General features: G+C 31.9%; 1 protein-coding gene across 3 annotated transcripts; it reads left to right on the plus strand.

Annotated features, from left to right (window-relative positions):
- The first annotated feature begins 1,391 nt into the window (after positions 1-1,391).
- Positions 1,392-21,106, plus strand: LOC140056648 (phospholipid-transporting ATPase ABCA3-like). Of its 3 annotated transcripts, none has more exons than XR_011846791.1 (43): positions 1,392-1,501; positions 2,492-2,562; positions 2,946-3,019; positions 4,687-4,718; positions 4,869-5,015; positions 5,841-5,960; positions 6,398-6,548; positions 6,826-6,940; positions 7,123-7,233; positions 7,544-7,687; positions 7,834-8,030; positions 8,382-8,582; positions 8,916-9,042; positions 9,157-9,249; positions 9,457-9,738; positions 9,832-9,950; positions 10,070-10,216; positions 10,339-10,613; positions 10,712-10,924; positions 11,021-11,301; positions 11,965-12,150; positions 12,304-12,389; positions 12,555-12,765; positions 12,945-13,046; positions 13,197-13,319; positions 13,513-13,629; positions 13,749-13,922; positions 14,107-14,217; positions 15,407-15,579; positions 15,896-16,034; positions 16,125-16,187; positions 17,141-17,230; positions 17,321-17,408; positions 17,528-17,631; positions 17,738-17,767; positions 17,883-18,040; positions 18,235-18,301; positions 18,391-18,494; positions 18,639-18,731; positions 18,931-19,045; positions 19,155-19,280; positions 19,448-20,956; positions 21,009-21,106. XR_011846791.1 is itself a non-coding variant. In XM_072102094.1 (42 exons), exons 2-42 carry the CDS (start codon positions 2,506-2,508, stop codon positions 19,700-19,702), a joined length of 5,601 nt encoding a protein of 1,866 aa, XP_071958195.1. In that variant the 5' UTR covers positions 1,392-1,501; positions 2,492-2,505; the 3' UTR covers positions 19,703-21,106. The 3 variants fall into 3 exon arrangements, 1 of the variants encoding a protein (XP_071958195.1); XR_011846792.1 differs by having other exon boundaries at positions 19,448-20,852; positions 20,903-21,106; XM_072102094.1 differs by having other exon boundaries at positions 19,448-21,106.
- The last annotated feature ends 670 nt before the right edge of the window (positions 21,107-21,776 follow it).

Consider the following 21,776-nt stretch of genomic DNA (forward strand, 5'->3'; position numbering starts at 1 on the left):
GACACCAATGCTAAGTGGTCTAAACCGCCGGACGTTAGGTAAATGAAATTATGCGAAAACAAATATTGGCAATAATTATATTGACCGTCGAACAATAGCGTGATGTTACCAGGGATACATTCTTGTTTGCACGCGCTGCTCAAAACATTATAATGATTCTATACTAATAATATATATAATATATATATATATATATATATATATATATATATATATATATATATATATATATATATATATATATATATATATATATAATAATATATATAATAATATATATAATAAAATAGCATAACATTCATCTATTATATTTATCTTTTCTTATTAATTATTTTGTATTCATAAACATAATATTGACTGAATTGACCGAATTAAAATTATGTAGTAATATCATTAATATTTTACTTTTATTTCGGAAACGGACGTCCATAGTTACAAAATCAATGGCATAAACAAGTTTAAATAAAAAAGACAGACACAAAAAAAACACACCACCAGTATCAGATCATCTCAGGATCTCCATCATTTCGTTATGGAGTCTGGATGATTTAAATGAAGATAACATAATACATTCTCATTTCATTTTTGCTAGCTGACATTCTATTTAACAATAAAAACTTTCTTAGATATTCCCCAAAAGACGGGACGCCATTAATAAACATATGTCACTGCAGGACGTGTTCTTAACATAATATAATAAATAAAATACAATAGGATTTACTAACCATTTTTATTCATTAATTTATCAGTGATGGAAAGGATTAATCATACAATATGCATCACGTGACATAGTAGTACGGTATAGTATTATAATAATGTATATTAATAGAAGGTCAACACACTTTATCCGGGATCTGTAGACGTCATTCGTACCAGGAAGATCACACAGTTTCTACGAAGAAACTCCGCGAGGTCAATAACGCCACTCTAAACGTGAAGTAGAATTTACTGGCCTAAATATTTAAAGTCATAAAAATATGTTATATAATTTTTTTTTTAATGTTTAGTATATAGACCTAGTTATAACTTATGATTGAAATCTGTTTGGAAAAAAGAATTGAATTATAGGCCTAATAATAAGCAATTAGGATGATTCAATCGTTGTTATTATTATAATAAAAAATGTATAAAATATTGAGCATGTCGTTAAATTAATATTACAATTCAGTTCTACATTTTTATTATATTAGACTGAAGTTGGTTTTATTCAGTAATGGACGTTGGGGTGTGATGGAACGTTTATGATGACGTAATGTAATGACGTAGTGAATGGCAAACAAAATGATTCGATTGCTATTGAATTGGTGTGCTTAAATACATCACGTGTTCCTATGAATATTCATGAACTTGCTTTAACAAAGCTTGTCCTCTCAACCGATATAATAATTATCGAACGTTCATGAGGTAGTCCTACTTTCGCATGACAAAACAGACACTATCAACGACACATCAGGAGACAGACACTATAAACGACATACCGGGAGAAATATAACTTGTTCAGGTAAATTTAATTACTAGAATGTGTATATCTCTTAATATAACGGAATTAATAGGAAATGCGTAAAAAACACTATGTTTTGTTGAAATATATGTGTATGTAATTATATATACAGGTTCAGTGTAACAGGTCCACCAACCAACCGAGTTCGTTATTTTTTATAGGATTAACATTAGGTTTTGATAATATAAATATCACCAGATACATATATTTATATATATATTACGTTATCTTTTCTACTCTCTACTACTACACAAAGTATACCTGCAGTTTTTGTATGGATTGGCATACAGCTAACTCCAACGCATACCAATTAGGCCTACGTACCATACTATTATGTAACCGTACTAATTAGTGTAAAGATTGCACTTAGTTTTATAGTCAGGTAGTGTAAATTACTGTAGGTGAGCACTCGCGAATATTTATACAGTACGTACTTTATACAGTACGTACTTTTAAAATGACATTATAAAAATGAACTATAATACACCTGAGATGTATAGTTCCTAATAAACCTGGGCTTATTGTGTGTAAGACCCACAATGCAACTGTCGTTGTTGTATAATTATTGTCAATCTCTTATTGTCTGAAAATAATGACGTTAGCATTCGTGTAAAAACAACATGCTATAAATATGCCTGTAAAATTACATTTAGATAATGACGAGGACGGTGGATGGGCATAAGGAAATGAAATCGGGTTGAACAGCTACAATAAATGATTCTTATTTAGTAGGCCTAAATTGATTTGATCTACAATTACAAAGAAAAATGTAATGCCTGGATAACCCAATTAGGCCTGGTTATCACCAGAATTATTTCCAATGGGTCCAAGTCTTATTAGTCTTATAATTATTGAATTAGATTGATATATTATATAGTCAAGTCTTGAGTAATAATTTATTAAACGCACTGAAAAATGAAATACTTGTAACGTTTTGAATTGAGCAGCAATTTACATTTGTACATCAAATTAATGTTTTTAAAATTTCAGTGACTTTCGTCACAATGGGGTTGCGACTAAGGCAATTCAAGCTGTTGCTGTGGAAAAATTGGCTTCTACAGGTATGTATTGAATTCTTACCTCAAATACAGTTTTAGTGACAAAAAATTAAAATGTCCATGATAAAAAAAATACGTAAGAACTCTGGAGGAGTAATGCATGATTAATGACATTGAACATAATGCCATGGTTACTCCATGATTAATGACATTGAACATAATGCCATGGTTACTCCATGATAATGACATTGAACATAATGCCATGGTTACTCCATGATAATGCTGACAATAACATTCTAGTATTATCATGTTACTAATATTTTAATAATGTTGATGGCAGTACTAACCTCTCCTTTAAGACACACCTCAGTGTATTCAGGGGAAACCCTTATTGACAGGGGTTCCACTGTATAAATACCATTGACGATTTTTGTTTTCTAATGTAGATTCGTAGACCCGTTGGAACCGTATTTGAAATTATCCTACCACTGTTATTTACTGCGTTGCTGTTACTTGCAAAGTAAGCAATTCACATTCAATTATTATTTATAACAAATAGGCCTATGTTATATTCAAAATAAAGCCTTATTGGAGCATAACAAATATTAATAAAAATGTAACTAAATCAGCATTGGTAACAATAATTTTTGTTATTGAATCTTACTTTAAATTAATTAGTGACCCGGTTATCGGATCTTTTCTCTTCCTTTGGATCAATTAGAGATTATTGCGTCAGTGAAATTCCTTCCGAGAAATAGTTATCGGGTACATCCTGGTTTGTACAGAAAATCCTGGATAAACCACTTGGCTCTATTCTGGCACAAGTGTGTCCAATCATGATTCATCAATTAATATTATTTGGTCTAAAAGTTGTCTGTGATTAGAGGAAAGGTCTGCACAATTCCACATGGCGTTGTAACGAAAGTAGGCTTACTATTTATATTGCGGTCGCATAACATTCTTTTTATTGAGATACAATATTTGCAAATCACTTGAAAGATTCATATCTGTAGTTTGCTTGTGAGCTATAAATGAAATGAGAGTCTTACATAACTAAGTTACCGGTAAAATGTACCGGTTACCGGTAAATTTTACGATTACCTGTAAAAACAAAAACCACATCTGTAAACTATAAACCCCATAAGCTGTAATTATCACCTATTAGTATGTTCCCCCAATTGGCACTTGTTATTGTTGATGATGACAAAACATGTAGCAAAAAGCAGACTGGCAATTGCTATTGTTGATGATGACAAAACATGTAGCAAAAAGCAGACTGGCACTTGCTATTGTTGATGATGACAAAACATGTAGCAAGAAGCAGACTGGCACTTGTTATTGTTGATGACGACAAAACATGTAGCAAAAAGCAGACTGACATTTGTTATTGTTGATGACGACAAAACATGTAGCAAGAAGCAGACTGGCACTTGTTATTGTTGATGATGACAAAACATGTAGCAAGAAGCAGACTGGCACTTGTTATTGTTGATGATGACAAAACATGTAGCAAAAAGCAGACTGGCACTTGTTATTGTTGATGATGACAAAACATGTAGCAAGAAGCAGACTGGCACTTATTGTTGATGATGACAAAACATGTAGCAAAAAGCAGACTGGCAATTGCTATTGTTGATGATGACAAAAACATGTAGCAAAAAGCAGACTGGCACTTGCTATTGTTGATGATGACAAAACATGTAGCAAGAAGCAGACTGGCACTTGTTATTGTTGATGACGACAAAACATGTAGCAAAAAGCAGACTGGCACTTGTTATTGTTGATGACGACAAAACATGTAGCAACAAGCAGACTGGCACTTGTTATTGTTGATGATGACAAAAAATGTAGCAAAAAGCTGACTGGCACTTGTTATTGTTGATGATGACAAAACATGTAGCAAAAAGCAGACATGGTATTTCACAGTTTGATTTATTCGGCTTTACTCGTAGGCATCTACATCGGATATCAAAATTCATAAATAAAAAATGAAACGTGCATCTCCATTATAATATTTGCATTAGGTTATACCATGGACCTATACAATAATTAATGTATACTATAGGTCCACGGTTATACAAATTACAAAGAAATCAGAATTATAGAGTGTAGGCCTATTTAAACATGTTGAAATAGTGGAATATTTTAATTAATAATGTATTCAATCTTATTAATTATTCATTTCAGAGGCCTCACTAATTCTACCGACAATTGCTTTAGTAAGTGAATTAATTAAATCAAATGTTATCATTGTTTTGTGTGTTCACTTTTCAAAAAATGAAACTATCTTTTTTCAGTAGGCCTATATACCGTATATATTTACTATAATTATGGCAACATATCTCATATTATCATGTTCTATTTTTTAGGTACGTTTTCACCTGGTTACTCGGACGATGCCATTTTATCGTTATTCACACAGGACACTTTAGCAAACATATCGTCTTTTGATGATCCTAATTTATGTGAAACGTATAGTTGCCGAAAACTTACATATTTTCCACAAAATGAATTAAGTAAGTAGACAAACATAATTATTATAATTTTAGGTCTGGATAATAAACTTTTACTAGTCGTGTACATTAAAAATAAAAATAGTCCACGATTCTTAATACCAGAGAAAAACATGGTAGTTTTCAAATAGCATTGATGGTGTGAATAATAGTAGGTGAAAGGTGCTCCATACCGGTTGATTACTCCAATAGAAATTACTTCTATAGTGAATGTAAATGGATATATGCTCTAAGACTGTACATATAGTACGAGATCAACATGGTAAACAAAAGGACATAGCTTACAGCCATCGATCAATAGCACTATTCATCCACGAGGTTGATGAATTCAGGTCATATATTATACAATATTTATTGCAAATATGTATTAATAATTTAATTTGCGGTCAGTGATTGGTCACTAGTCCTAGCGTAAGTTAGGCCTACGTATTTGATGGCTGATGCTTTGCGGTCAGTGATTGGTCACTAGTCCTAGCGTAAGTTAGGCCTACGTATTTGATGGCTGATGCTTACCGTGGTCTAGTAGCTTGGTGACATTTTCAATCGTGTGTTCCTTGGTTTAATCTGGCTGACAATAATGAACGAATGAAAATTTTTTGAGTGCGCAACAATGACAAAATTGTGTACTATGTGCAATGGTGCAGTGAGTTATATTTGGGTGGTGGCTTTCAAATGTATAAGTTTGTTTCTGGTTCTTATGTCTACATTTATTTAGAAGCTGTTTCTTTTGTATACAAATTATATCACTTTTGATACCTAAAGATAATTAACTTACATTCAAATCATACATGAGCGATGTTAACTTGATGTTATCTTTGTTTACACAAGCCTACGCTATTATGTCAACGACTGCCGCTTTGATCCAAGTGCCGCTTTCCAACCGTTCATTTACCAGTGAGGCTGAAATGGCTACTGCAGCTGCAGAGGACGAAGATGCATTCTATGGGGGTACATCTTCAATTATATTTATTTAAATCTCTTTAAAAATTAAATTAATAAACGTCATAATTATGCAGCAGCCCGTGTTAATTTATTTATTTTTTTATTTTATTTCATCATCACCCTACAGTGACGATACGTCACCATTAACATGGTTTAAAGACATATCATATAATAAAATATGGACCTACATACACAAATCAACAAATAACAAGACAACATTTAGATATTACTGACATTAGACAAAACCTTATGACGGAAACAAGCGAATACAAAAATATATCAACAGAACCATCAACACTTTTACATATCCATGAAATATAAAAGAACTTGACAAAATAAAAGCCAAATTTATGCAGTGTTCTTCAATATTCTTCTACCACTATCTTATAATATAATTAAATATATAGGTGTGACTTAATTGATTTATTATTCCATACAATTAGCTGTGGTCTTTGAGTTCGATGGAGCCACTACTGAACTCCCAAAGAATATGGAATATAGTATTCGTTTATCTCACAATCTGGTTGACGATGAAACCTGGAACACGGAGCTGATTTACCCAGCATTTGAGGAGCCTGGACCACGTGATTACAAGTAACTAGACTTTTGATTTAACTATTTATGGGGCTTTTAATTGCTTTGATCAGCTGTAGTAGGCTTTGAGGCTGCTTTGTTGTAAATCCATAAGTCCTATGTAGGTCTACCTTGCTATTGTCATTGCTGTTTTATTATTAAACATTCATAAATTATTTATTCAATCAATCAATTATCGTGCCTCAAAAGTAATTTCCAGCTTTTAATTATTAAAAAGTATTATACAGTATTTAAAATGGATTACATTTTAAACTGTCTTTTTTTCTATCACAAATAGTCAGTACAGACAACGGTTCTTAATGGTCCAATATGGCGTAGATCGAGTCATCCGACTTGCGCAATCTGCCACTTTTAACCCTGTCAAAGCTGCAAGTGTTACTCTACAAATGCAGGTATTTTAAAACAATTATGTAGTTGTATGAACAGTATCAAAAGTAATGAATAACGAACATTAAACCCGCAGTGATTTATCAGTTATATTTTATCGTGCTGCATATGAACTTTGTTACGTAACGAATGTTCTAAAAAAAATGTACGTAGCAGTACTTCTAATCTAATTCTATTCTCTTTTCAGCAATTTCCATATCCACCATACAGGAGTGATCCGTTTATTTTAACCATTCAATTTATCCTGCCTCTTCTCCTGATATTTGCATTCATCTACTCTGCTGGAACAATTGTTAAGGTTGGTTTGGATTTAACACAATAGTACAGATTATAATGTTATGGTCAAACAAATAAAAAGTTACAACAAAATTAACATAATTCTTGGCCACTATGCTTTTACTATAATGAATTTGATTTGATAAATTAAAATAACTTGCTCAAAAAAACAACGCAACTCTTTATTCCTTTCGAGTAGGGACACATTGTCAACCAAGTACCGTATTCTGTGTCTGAAATGTTTGCTGAAATTTACTAAGCCATGACAATCCGTATTTTTAATTTTAGTTTACAAAAGTTCAGTTGATACAAATATCACTATTTTATTTCAGGAACTTGTGATTGAGAAAGAGACACGTTTAAAAGAAAGTATGAAAATGATGGGTTTGGCTAACTGGATCCACTGGCTGGCATGGTTTGTCAAAACCTATTCATTCCTCCTCATTTCAATCATACTCATCGTCATACTATTTAAGGTTTGTTTTATTCATTACTTCAAAACGTTCACTTATGGCGATATCCTTTTAAATAATCGAATTCATCGTTAAATGAATTTCGATAACTTTTTCCAAATGTTATATATTATTTCAGATTGAAAAAGTTTTTTTTTTTTGTGATTTAGGCTGGAAAAATATTTGAATACAGTAATGGCTTTATTTTACTGTTGTATTTCATGTGTTGGGCATTTGCTAACACAATGTGGAATTTCATGATAAGCGTCTTTTTCTCAAGATCTCGACTTGGATTTATTTTTGGCTTACTTCTTTGGTATTTGAGTTATCTGCCTTTACAATTCTTGGATTACACTAAAACATCAGCGTAAGTACAAAACGCGTCCAGGTAGTATACACACAATTACTATTTTTCCATTGAAGCATACCGTAGTGACTTTTTCAGTAGAATTGTCATGATAAAGAAACGGAATAAGAAGATAGGCCTAATGTAGAACAACCTTTTTTTCTCAATTCATCTTTGATTTTTCTGGTGTAATTTATACAAAAATAAATATCAAAAATCTTATTGTTTTAATTTACAGGAACCGAGTATTATAATTGCATACAGTTTGCTAACACCTTGGATATAGTTGTTTGTATCTTTAATATGTTAACCACCAATAATTGTTGTAGGCTTACTTTGTCAATCATTAACTTAGAATATTTTGCATTTTAGATCTCTGAAAACGTTTTCGAGTCTGCTACCTAACACAAACATGGGATTTGCCATGAACATAATATCACGGTTTGAGATCAGAGAAGAAGGCATTCAGTGGAGCAATTTTGGTGAAACTCCTTCTCCAGGAGATAGCTTTAACTTGGGCGTCTGCTTCCTCATGCTTATAGTTGATAGTATCATATTTTTCCTGATTATGTGGTGAGTTTTTTGTATTGATAAACATATCAATTGAGGGTTTTGACAACCTTAATAATTCAAAATGTATGACATTCATATCGATTTGTATGTGTTTGTATATATTTTGTTATGTTGTAAAATAACATATATCAGATATTATTTTACATTTTGGATTTTCAATTCAATATACCTTATAACATTAAGCCAGCACTCACAGGCTACTGTAGCTAATGAAATTGGAACTGAAACTTTTTGTTATGATGTCTAAACACCTAAATCCAACTCATACATTGTAGCTAATGAAACTAAAACAAAAAGTGTTATGTTGCATTGTGGATGTTGATTTAATTTCAGGTATGTCGAACAAGTTTTCCCAGGAAAGTATGGTATTCCACAACCGATTTACTTCCCTTTCCAAAGATCCTACTGGTTTGGACCTTCTTTAAACGAAATCGATGTTTGCCGAAATGATGAAGGAGGGGTAAGAATATAATTAAGAATAAATAAATATCAATAACTTTGATTTTTGCAGAAACTGAATATTAATTAGAAAATACAATTTAAATTAAATACATACATGTTTTATACTTCACAGTTTTCTATGGATAGGATAATTAGCAAAAACCATGAAGAATCCCCAAATTTGGAAGTTGGTATTGATATTAAAAAACTGCGTAAAGTTTACCATGTAAGTATATTGCTTATTATGTTAGGCTTGTTAGTTCATGGAGGAAATATACAGATGTATACATATATATGTGTATATTTCCTCCATGGTTAGTTTTAATATGTTTTATATTTTTTTCATATCCTGAAAACATCCGGATTAAACATATGCAGATAATTGATTAATAGCGTAATAAACAAAACAGCAAAATGTTTATATTTTACTTAGAGTTCAGTTGGGAAAAAACTTGCTGTTGATGACCTCTCACTGAAGATGTACAAAGGTCAAATAACATCTCTTCTTGGTCACAACGGAGCTGGTAAAACTACTACAATGTCCATATTGACCGGTTTATTTCCACCAACTTCAGGCTCAGCTACTATCAATGGCAAGAGTATTGTGACAGACATTCAATCTGTACGGTCAAGTCTCGGCTTATGTCCACAGCACAATGTCTTGTTTGATCGTCTGACGGTTAAAGAACATCTCGATTTCTTTATTAATCTAAAGGTAATCAACAATTAACTATTAGTAACCATTTATATTATACAGTCACGTGTCAATAACAAATCATTATTAACAAATTTGTGTTTTTTATTATAGGGTAAAAGTGGCCCAGAAGCCAATGCTGAAGTAAAGTCAATGATAGAAGACTTACAATTGGTTGACAAGACTAACACAGCATCCAGTTCACTGTCAGGTGGCATGAAACGAAAACTGAGGTAAACTTCTTCTCCATTTATCTACAAATTCGGATTCCAACTCTGATTTTATAGAAACGCAATTATTCCATTAAAAAAATCTATATATATATATATTTGTCACATATTCTGTATTTTAGTTGTGCGATTGCTTTGATTGGAGGATCAGAAGTTGTGATTCTAGATGAGCCTACCTCTGGCATGGATCCATATGCACGTCGCGCTACTTGGGATTTGTTATTAAAGTACAAAGCAGGAAAGACCATGGTACTCACTACACACTTTATGTAAGTAATGTATACAATATTAATATGTACATAGTAAGGGTTTTCAAATGAATATCCTCCGCAATTGTAAGCCTACATATTATATGTTATAAATACTGATTCTGATTGATTCTTTACTTTAGGGACGAGGCCGATTTGTTGGGAGATCGTATTGCCATCATGGCACACGGACAACTACTCTGCAGTGGCAGCTCTCACTTTCTTAAAAACCGATATGGAGTTGGTTATCACATGACACTGGTTAAGAATGAAAATTGCCAAGTTGATCAACTTACAAAAATTATTCAAGATTATGTACCTGGAAGTTATCTGGAGTCAAATATTGGTGCAGAGCTTGCTTATATTTTACCAGGGGACAGTACCTCGCAGTTTCAATCGCTTTTTGAAAATGTTGAAGGTACTGTATACTTTAGCCGATAATGTAGCATTATCATACACACCACCTGCTCTAAAAAAAACTATCCTATGTATATTATCTCTTTCTTTGTGTTATAGGACAGCGAACAAGTCTCGGTGTTGAAAGTTTCGGTGTGTCCATCACAACTTTAGAAGAAGTATTCATGAAAGTTGGTGAACAAGCAGAAGCAAAAGCAAATGGAACTGCCAACAATGACGATGATGAAGAAGCCGTTGCATCTACAACAATGCAGAATATTCAGAAGGCAGCACAAACTGTAGATATTTCAAAACTGGAGATTAAAAGAGAAGGTATTGTGCACATTATTTATTATTTCTAGTTAAAATGTTAGTAAACCATTTTTTAACAATCGTTTGTTTTAATTACTATAAACGTTTTATTTTCAGAATTGTTGACTGGGTTTGATTTAAAAGTTCAACAGTTTAAGGCCATGTTTCTGAAACGTTTCCTAAACAGCAGACGGGACAAAAAGGCCGTTCTTCTTCAACTTTTCTTTCCATTGATGTTTATTTTACTTGGGTTAATTATCATTTTAACTACCGGTGGCGCTGGTGGTGATGATGCTAAGTTAGAATTAAGTTTGAGCAAGTTAAACGAAGCTGAAAACGTTGACCATAAGGTGTATTATGCCGACTTTACCACAAATGCTGCTGTTAGAGATGTACAGGTAATCATACTTCATTCTTAATTACCACAAATGCTGCTGCTGTTAGAGATGTACAGGTAATCATACTTAATGCTGCTGTTAGAGATGTACAGGTAATCATACTTAATGCTGCTGTTAGAGATGTACAGGTAATCATACTTAATGCTGCTGTTAGAGATGTACAGGTTATCATACTTAATGCTGCTGTTAGAGATGTACAGGTAATCATACTTAATGCTGCTGTTAGAGATGTACAGGTAGTCATACTTAATGCTGCTGTTAGAGATGTACAGGTAATCATACTTAATGCTGCTGTTAGAGATGTACAGGTAATCATACTTAATGCTGCTGTTAGAGATGTACTGGTAGTCATACTTAATGCTGCTGTTAGAGATTTACAGGTAATCATACTTAATGCTGCTGCTGTTAGAGATGTACAGGTAATCATACTTCATTCTTAAAAGAATATAATGTTTCACAATATAGTGATCGTCAAAAGGAAGAGTATCAGTTTCGAATGCTTGGTGTTTAGAACCTCAAAATTTTACCATTTTAAGCTTGTAGTGGCAGTAACTCTACATAGGAAATGTTTTTGTTTTAATTTTTGTTACCTATAATTATTGTTTCAAGATTGATAATTGTTTTTCCACATTTGATGAATATAAATTACTCAATTTTTTTCAGAATTTCGACTATTTAGTAGGATTGAAGTTTAAGCAAAATGATGTTTTAAATGTTCGCAATGATGTCCAAACGATCATAGACATGAATAATGGAAAGGTCAAAGGTGAACCAGAACCAGTTCCTGTAACAGCAGAGTCATGTTGTCAATACAACTTTATTGTTCTCAACGACAATTGTGCTTCTTGGGTATGTCCGTATTCAAAATAAAGCTAATTATTAAAAGCAAACCAAGTCTGTAAAAATGAGGGTTCACTTATCTTCGTAATTAATATTACTAAAATACCATACATTTCGACGTTAGACCTGTTTTCATTTTTCATCATCAATTTTTTTTTACAGCTAAACTCGGCATCAAGAGATGTGTGCGATGATGTTAACTCGGAATATTCATATACCAACTGCAAGTCTTGTGTAAACAACACTTAGTACGTATGCTTACGTTTGTTCACTTAACAAAAATGGTCGTTATACTTGAAAATGCTCCTTGATTTATTGTTTCAGTTGTGCACTATAGTAATGTTGTTTATTAATGCTAAAACTTGCATGCTTCCCAGATTTAGTTTTTTAAAGGATTTGGTTTTATTTTCTAGCTGGGATAGCACCGAGTGTCCGATTGGGGCACAAGTGAGTATTTTATCAGATCCAAATACTTACTTTCAAGAATATGTTTTGGAAAAAAATCCAGACGATATACCAGGGTTTTTTAACGAGTTGGTGGCAGGCTTTGTGACGGTAGACAATTCATTGGACACTGAGCTACTTGTTGCAAACATCCTCGCAGTCTCTAACAACAGCGCAGTTGTAAGTAATTCTTTAATGTTTCCTTTAACACAGGTTGAAACATATTCATATATAAACAATAAATGTCGTTTCTTCAATTTAACAAAAATAGAATGTACAAGTAGATAGACTCGTTGGCGGATTGCATTGATGAACTTGTACCCTAATCTATATTGTGACATAACTTGTTTTTTTTTCAGTCGAATGTGACATTTATTAAACAATTAGCAAACTCTGATTTGGTAACTTCTGCTACAAATGTGACAAATGGAACTTTAATTACAGCATGGTATAGCAATGAGGTATTTTACAGCTTTAATATTTTTAACTAAAGTTGTATTATCACATTATTCAGCATCAAGTGTGAGTGTTCAAATCAAATAAAACGAATTTAAATTGAGATGATTTTGGGAGAAATGTCTTATTTAATATTATCTTTTTTCAAATGACAGGCCTATCATACATCAGCACAAGTTCTTAATGCTGCTTCTAACATGATTCTGCAGGCTGTTACTAGTGATGAATACAGCATTAAAACTTATAACTACCCACTGCCTAAAGATCTCACATCTCAGGTATTTGAACATTATGAAGTTAAAAATAAATATACATACCAAATACGGTATCTACTTTAGTACTCTTTTCAATTGACAAATCGGATTTTCTCAAAGTTTGCGTCTGTCCAAAACATAGAAGCGTGACAATGTTTTGGCCACGTGCGGCTTATTCTTCACTTATCAGCTTCACGTATCCAATATTGTTGTGTAGGTGGATGACGCTTCATCGGGTGAGGATACATTTGGGCTTGCAATCTTAGTTGTCTTTGGTATGGCGTTTCTCACTGCTAGCTTTATTGGTTTCATTGTCGGAGAAAAGGAAAATAAGGTAATGATGAAAATAATTGATTTTACTCGTTTTTATTAAGGTGTTTGTTAATAGTTTTATAATATAAATATATCATCATCTATCTTACCAAACTAAAAACAAATATATTGTGTTTACAGGCGAAGCATCTTCAGTTCGTAAGTGGAGTTGATACTTTAAGTTACTGGGGAGCTACATTCGTATGGGATCTTTGCAATTTTGCTATAGTTTATGTATGTATCATCATCATATTTGCAGCGGTCAACTTGGATGCTTATGGTGGTGAAAACCTTGGGGCTGTTGCTGTGATCTTTGTAAGTTAATGAATTACTTTAATTTTAATAATGATAGAATATACATTGAGAGATGGTTGCAAGTCATATTAAAGTCCATATTTCGAAATTATTAGCTTGCAACTCTTGAATTTAACATTTGTTCTTAAAAGACATTTTTTATATTTATTCCTACATAAGTTATACAATGTTTTATTATTTGTAGTTATTATTTGGTTGGATGGCTATTCCATTTGTGTATAGCGCATCTTTTCTGTTCAAGACTCCAGTCAATGCCACAGCTCTCACTATATTCCTCCTTGCTATTCTTAGCATGGTAAGTAAACAATTATTGTATAACCTTAATATTCAAAACTGAACTGTAATGTTTATTCTATTTGAATTTGTTGATCACCGATTATTGAATATAACATTTGATATTGAATATAACATTTAATATTGAATATAACATTTGATATTGAATATAACATTTGATATTGAATATAACATTTGATATTGAATATAACATTTGATATTGAATATAACATTTGATATTGAATATAACATTTGATATTGAATATAACATTTGATATTGAATATAACATTTGATATTGAATATAACATTTGATATTGAATATAACATTTGATATTGAATATAACATTTGATATTGAATATAACATTTGATATTGAATATAACATTTGATATTGAATATAACATTTGATATTGAATATAACATTTGATATTGAATATAACATTTGATATTGAATATAACATTTGATATTGAATATAACATTTGATATTGAATATAACATTTGATATTGAATATAACATTTGATATTGAATATAACATTTGATATTGAATATAACATTTGATATTGAATATAACATTTGATATTGAATATAACATTTGATATTGAATATAACATTTGATATTGAATATAACATTTGATATTGAATATAACATTTGATATTGAATATAACATTTGATATTGAATATAACATTTGATATTGAATATAACATTTGATATTGAATATAACATTTGATATTGAATATAACATTTGATATTGAATATAACATTTGATATTGAATATAACAATTAATATTGAATATAACATTTGATATTATACAGATATTGACTGCTTAGAGGTTAAATATAAGATTTGATATTAACAATTTAATATTGACAATTAATATTGAATATAACATTTGATATTAACAATTAATATTGAATATAACATTTGATATTAACAATTAATATTGAATATAACATTTAATATTGACAATTAATATTGAATATAACATTTGATATTAACAATTTAATATTGACAATTAATATTGAATATAACATTTGATATTAACAATTTAATATTGACAATTAATATTGAATATAAGATTTGATATTAACAATTTAATATTGACAATTAATATTGAATATAACATTTTATTTGATATTAACAATTTAATATTGACAATTAATATTGAATATAACATTTGTCTAAAATTCTTTCTTTTTTATTATACAGTTTACGATTCTTACTGTTTTTATCTTGGGATTATTTGATGACGACATACCTGACGGTTTAGCTGACCAATTGGATTATATATTTTGCCTTATTCCAACACATTGCCTGGGTCAGGCTCTTATTACACTGGGCAATAATGATGCTATAAGGCGAGTGTGCACCACGGACCAAGAGTAAGTTTGATACTCATACTCTAAGTAACAAGGCCATATACATGGCTGCAGTCGCCTGCTCAAGTTGCCTGCTCAAGTTGTTTACCGACCGACCAACCGACCGACATAGTGAGCTGTAGAGTCGCGTTGCACGCTACTAAAAACTAAAAATCTACTTTCGTTGAACAAAAACATTATAAATAAAACGTTTGTGTGTAAATGAATATTTGTGACAATATGAGTTAAGAACATTGAACTTTTTTTAAACGTTGGTACCACTTTTTGGTTTGTTATAAAATATATGTTTAAATCTGTATTTTTAAAATATGTTTCACAGTTCAATGATGACTTGTATAGACGGTGGTGTTAAATACGAAGACAACAACTTAGCCTGGGACAAGCCTGGTATTGGTACCTATTGTTTGTACATGTTCATAGCAGGAGTTGCCTTTATTATTCTTACATTGCTTATTGAGGTAATTTTGATCATTATGATTATATTTGGCTATGACGTCTCATGGTTGATTCTCTTTCCTTATTATCTATATTATTTTTCTTTATTGTAGGTCAACTTTTTTATTCCTGCAAGATCCGCGTCAGTTTTAAAGAATCACATTCCAAGTCCAGACGTAAGTTAACTTTCTTTAAAAAACAGCCATTAAGTCGCGTGCTACAATGCATAGTGATACCGGACCGACAGACAAACAGACCGACAGACAGACGGACCGACCGACATAGTGAACTATACTGACCGAAATGTTTAAAAATGTTGAAATGTTTAAAAACATTTATATTTTACACGTGCGTAGCCTGTCACTTTTGACGTGCTCGTATAACGTAATTTCGAGTTGAAAAGTAAGTCAAGAAAACAGAAATCAGGCAAAAAGAGTGCGCAATAACATTTAACGCGCAGTGCGCGCGCAAAAATCTGCGCACTCATGGCAATTTTGTAAACGCTTAAAATTGCCTGAAACGTACTCTTATTTCATCGAAAATAAATTTTGAAAATTTTAAGCGCGCGTACGCATGCGTTACATGCGCTACGCACGTAATTGTATTGCCATATGTTGATTTATGCCCTGAAATTTATGAGTACCAAATTTTATTTAATTGTGATTCATGGTTGTTAAGATATGATTACAAACGTGATTTCGTTAAATCGTGCGTAGACCGCGTAATTTTTTATTGCGCACCGTGAAAACATAACCACATCGATTCCTGGCCATAAGGAATATTCTGTGAAAAATTGACTTAGCTAGATTAAACTGATATCAAGATAAGGTCATAAAGCGATAAAACGCATAGTGATACCGGACTGACAGACAGACAGACAGACCGACAGACAGACCGACAGACAGACACACAGACCGACCGACCGACATAGTGAACTATAGAGTCGCTTCCACGCGACTAAAAACATGATAGATAACGTATAATGGATATTTCACGTGTTTCATTTTTGTTCGGTGAATGAAGTTTAAGTGATAGATTTTTGGCTAAATATTGAATCAATTCGATGCAACCTAACGGTATTTCCTATATCATTCGGTTCTTTTTATTACATTTTGTATTCTTGTTTTAGGAATCAGATGTTGCAGCTGAAAGACAGAAGGTTCTACAACTTGATCTTAGTCAGGATGATTCAGCTGTTGTACTAAAAAACCTCTCAAAGGTACAAATTCAGTTTTATTCTATAGCTTGTATATGTATATTTTTTAATTGTCTTCATCATAATTACAATTCGACGATATTATTTCAACAGGTGTATCCAAAGAAACCCGCACCGGCTGTGGATCAACTGTGTCTTGAGATACCCAAAGGACAATGCTTTGGACTGCTTGGAGTTAATGGTATTTATATTTCAGCATCTTTTACTAGATGTTTCTTTACACTGTATTTTAACGATAGGCAGGTGATATAAATGTCATGTCATGCCTATGTTAAAAGATGTTTGTTATATTATCATTAGGTGCTGGCAAGACTACAACATTTGGAATGTTGACAGGTGATCTGAGCATTACAGCAGGAACGGCTTACATGGATGGATTTGACATCCAAACACAGAGGAAACTTGTAAGTGTTGTTATAAGAAATTGGAGTATAAATAGATTTGCATTAAAAATGAAGTGAAATACTGTAAGTATGATTTATTCACTTTGTATTTCATATTTTGTTACAGGTTCAGCAACGAATTGGTTACTGTCCACAGGTTAGTGTAACGTTTTAAATATAGAATGCATAGGGAAAAAACTGTGTATAAAATATAAATGAATTATTAAATGGATAATGTTAATCAAAGTGTTTGTTGTACTTTTATTATTCAGTTTGATGCTTTGATTGAGAGGTTAACAGGACGTGAAGTATTGACAATGTTTGCTCGTCTTCGTGGTATTCCAAGTCATCACATTGAAAATGTTGTTGAAACTACCGTCACACACTTGTCTCTTAATAAATGGGCAGATAAACTGTGTGGTGATTATAGGTATGTTGTCACTGATCAATAAAATTATATTTTACTATTCAAAGAAAAATAACAGTATCGATGTGGACATTCGTTTATGTACAAAAACATAATTTATGGACGGGATTTAAACATTTTCAACTGCATACAGATTATAGCAAATCGATAATAACGTTACCAAATGTTTTCAATTTGATTTGTCTAATTTCTTATAGTGGTGGAAACAAGAGGAAACTTAGCACTGGTATTGCTTTAGTTGGAAACCCACCAATTGTGTTCTTGGTAAGAATTACAAGGCAGTGTTTCAATCTTAAAATAATAAATTAAACCGGACTTTGATATTCCTTACTCCATTTATAATTTTATTTTAGGATGAGCCAACATCTGGAATGGACCCAACCGCACGGCGATATCTTTGGAATGCTCTAACATCAATCATGAAAGGAGGACGTTCCATTGTGCTAACATCACATAGGTATAAAGTCTTTATAATTAGTTATTCTGTTTGATGTAGTCTATATAGTTTGAATTGGTACAGTACCTTTCTAATTTTGTAAAATAATTGTGTGTCCATCTGAATGACACAATTGTTTACTTTATACCTACCTTCCTGTTACAGTATGGAAGAGTGTGAGGCCTTATGTACCCGTTTGGCTATAATGGTAAACGGACAATTTAAATGTCTTGGGAGCACACAACATCTTAAAAGCAGGTAACCAACGTCTTATGTTGTAAATATTAGGTTTAATTAAATTTTCTGTTCAAATAAAATATATCCTATGAGGAGCATTATTAATAATGTACTTGATAAACTGCTTATTATTCCTAGTGAGACAGTAATTATGCATTTAATGTGTATGCATACCGTACGTTTGTAAATTATCATTATTAATAATATTTAAATTTGACAGATATGGCAAGGGATATACTATGGTTATTAAAATGGAAGACGGTGTGCCATCAGAAGGCATCAAAGCATATATTACTGGAACGTTTCCAGGCGCAGTCTTAATGGAGGAACATCAGGTAATTATTCCAGCAATATTCACATTTAGGCCTATAGCCTATATAATTGAATTCATTAAAAAAAAATGTCATTATCTATTTTTGTATTTATTTATTTTTGTAACTACAGGGTGTATTACAATATCAAGTGGAAAATAGTGATCTTAGCTGGTCTTACATATTTGGTAAATTAGAAAGTAACAAACAAGCGTTGAGAATGGAAGATTACAGCGTCAGTCAGACAACACTAGAACAGGTATTTTGTCATATTTAAATTGGTATTTTACAAATGTGCCATTCTTTCAGCCAAAGTTGCTAATTTTTAAAAATCGAAAAATAGAAAAATGTAAGATGGGTTCATACTCACTATAGCATGTCTCGCAAAGTATAGTTTAAACTCTTTTTATTATCCCTTTATTTAAGGTGTTTATTAATTTTGCGAAAGAGCAGCACACAGACGCAGCATTTTCCAGAAAATTAAACAAGGCACATCACACAGAATACGCACAAAGACCATCAACTGGGGCTAGTCTTCGTAGAGAATCAACCAGGAGAAGTTTAAGATCAGGACCACAGTCACCAAGATCGACATCACCACCACCAGCTGCTGCAAATGGTGGGACTTCACCCCCACCGTACTCACCTGCGCCTCAATATAATGCTGCTTATATGGTTTGAATCATTTAAACACTATAATTATTATGAATCACGATATAATGATTGGTATGTCATAATTTTTGTAAAAGTTGTTACTTGGTGTATCAGGAATATTGTAAGAAATATGGCCTATAAAAGAGTTTCTTTGGGTTACAGTTACAGGCTGTATTAACCTTGTAATCCATGAGTTGTTTTTTTTAACTTTATTTTTTTGTGGACTATAGTGAATGTAGTAGTTCGTTATACTGTATTATTATATATATATATATATATATATATATAATTTATCGTTTCAAATTAATTAATTAAATTTCAGTATATCACCGGGCGGTTTAGAATTAATGTTCTTTGCCTCTTGTGTTTATATATATAATCTATGTTATAGCGTTTTATTGTGTAAACTTAGCACAATATATTCCTAAAAGAAAGTGCAATTATGTGGTAATATTTAATCCATTTTTATGACATTTTTGTGACTGAAATACGATTCTCTATATTTTGTGACTGAAAGGCGCTCTAGAATTCTTATTATGCAGCTATATTTTTATATAACATAGATTATAAATTATTTAAAAAACTATAGCGTTTTAAAATTGAAATATTTAACTTAGGCAGACATTTGGCTTTTTCACCAAAATTATCATTTTATCGGCTTCTAATGAAGCCATGAGTCACATGGTTACCACAACAACATACAGTCTGCACCAGCTAATTAGTAATAGATAATATTATAAATATCATATTTTATAACAATTACAGTTTTGCAATAGTCTGACCATTTTATTCACATTTTAATGGACAATTACAATTCAACCGAGTTTTTAGGAATTTTCTATATTTTAATAATATTGTTAAATCAGTGTACTGCAATATGGGCAATTGTCTGCTTTGTCATAGTATTACGTAATCGTTGTCCGTGACAATTGTGTTTGACATTGATAGAATGTGAGTTACCGTAGATTTCAAGGTCTATAACACAATAGCAGTCGTTTCGTAATAAACTCGGAGTCTCAAAACCAAGAATATTGATTGATAATTGATTTCGAAGCCAGAACATTTTTTTTAATGAATAAAAGTGAAGTTCTATAGCTTTGAAATAATTGTTTAGGATGTCTTTTAAAAATCATATGTGTCCAACTGTAATAAAACATAAACATTAATAATGCTGTAGGCTGCTCATTAATAAATCGAGTTGGCCAGCTCAAAATACAATATCTGTAGGCTGCTCATTGTGAATAAATCGAGTTGGCCAGCTCAAAATACAATATGCTGTAGGCTGCTCATTGTGAATAATCGAGTTGGCCAGCTCAAAATACAATATCTGTAGGCTGCTCATTGTGAATAAATCGAGTTGGCCAGCTCAAAATACAATATGCTGTAGGCTGCTCATTGTGAATAAATCGAGTTGGCCAGCTCAAAATACAATATGCTGTAGATCTTAAAGATGTATATTTTACTCTTGAAAAAAAAATGTTTGTTGAAATATGCCATTTTAATCACAATGTTATTGATCACTTTGACGAAAAATTGAATGGAAAAAAAAGTATTTAACTCAAAAAATTGTAATTTAATAGTAAACAAAATAGTCAAACTGGCTTCCAGCCAAAGGGTTTTTGGTTGAATTGAACCATTATTAAATTAATTAAATGTATAATTACAAATAAACATCCGACCTACCAACGAATGACAATAATGAATATTCATGACTTGCTACCTGCGCACGTCACTCTGACCTCGAAAAGTACTGTAATCAAAGAACTTATAACACAAGAATCTCCTGTTCGTCCGAAGCGCGTAACAATTTCGAAAGGCATTGTGGGATAGAATAGAGCTATGGGTGGCGCCATTGTGAGCCATGGAGTAGGGCGCCCGCATCAAATTAGAAAGTCAAAATCATAGAGGGGATCTGCTAATACTCTAGAGGGGTAGAGTAATTGACTTCCTAGTTTGGAGGGGGCGCTGCTCCATGCTGTGAAATGGCGTCGCCCAGTTTGACCTTTTAACCCTGTACTTCCGATACTGTGTTTTGAATGCAAATTGAAGAACAGGAGATTCTTGTGTTATAAGTTCTTTGCTGTAATCCGATTCCAATTAC

This window comes from Antedon mediterranea, chromosome 8, assembly GCF_964355755.1.
Source record: "Antedon mediterranea chromosome 8, ecAntMedi1.1, whole genome shotgun sequence".
In the NCBI taxonomy this organism is placed as follows: domain Eukaryota; kingdom Metazoa; phylum Echinodermata; class Crinoidea; order Comatulida; family Antedonidae; genus Antedon; species Antedon mediterranea.

Coding starts and splice junctions, on each gene's coding strand:
- LOC140056648 (XM_072102094.1), top strand. CDS start 2,506: ATGGGGTTGCGACTAAGGCAATTCAAGCTGTTGCTGTGGAAAAATTGG. Junction 13,923..14,106: donor GGGCTGTTGCTGTGATCTTT/GTAAGTTAATGA, acceptor TATTATTTGTAG/TTATTATTTGGTTGGATGGC. Junction 14,218..15,406: donor TCCTTGCTATTCTTAGCATG/GTAAGTAAACAA, acceptor TTTATTATACAG/TTTACGATTCTTACTGTTTT.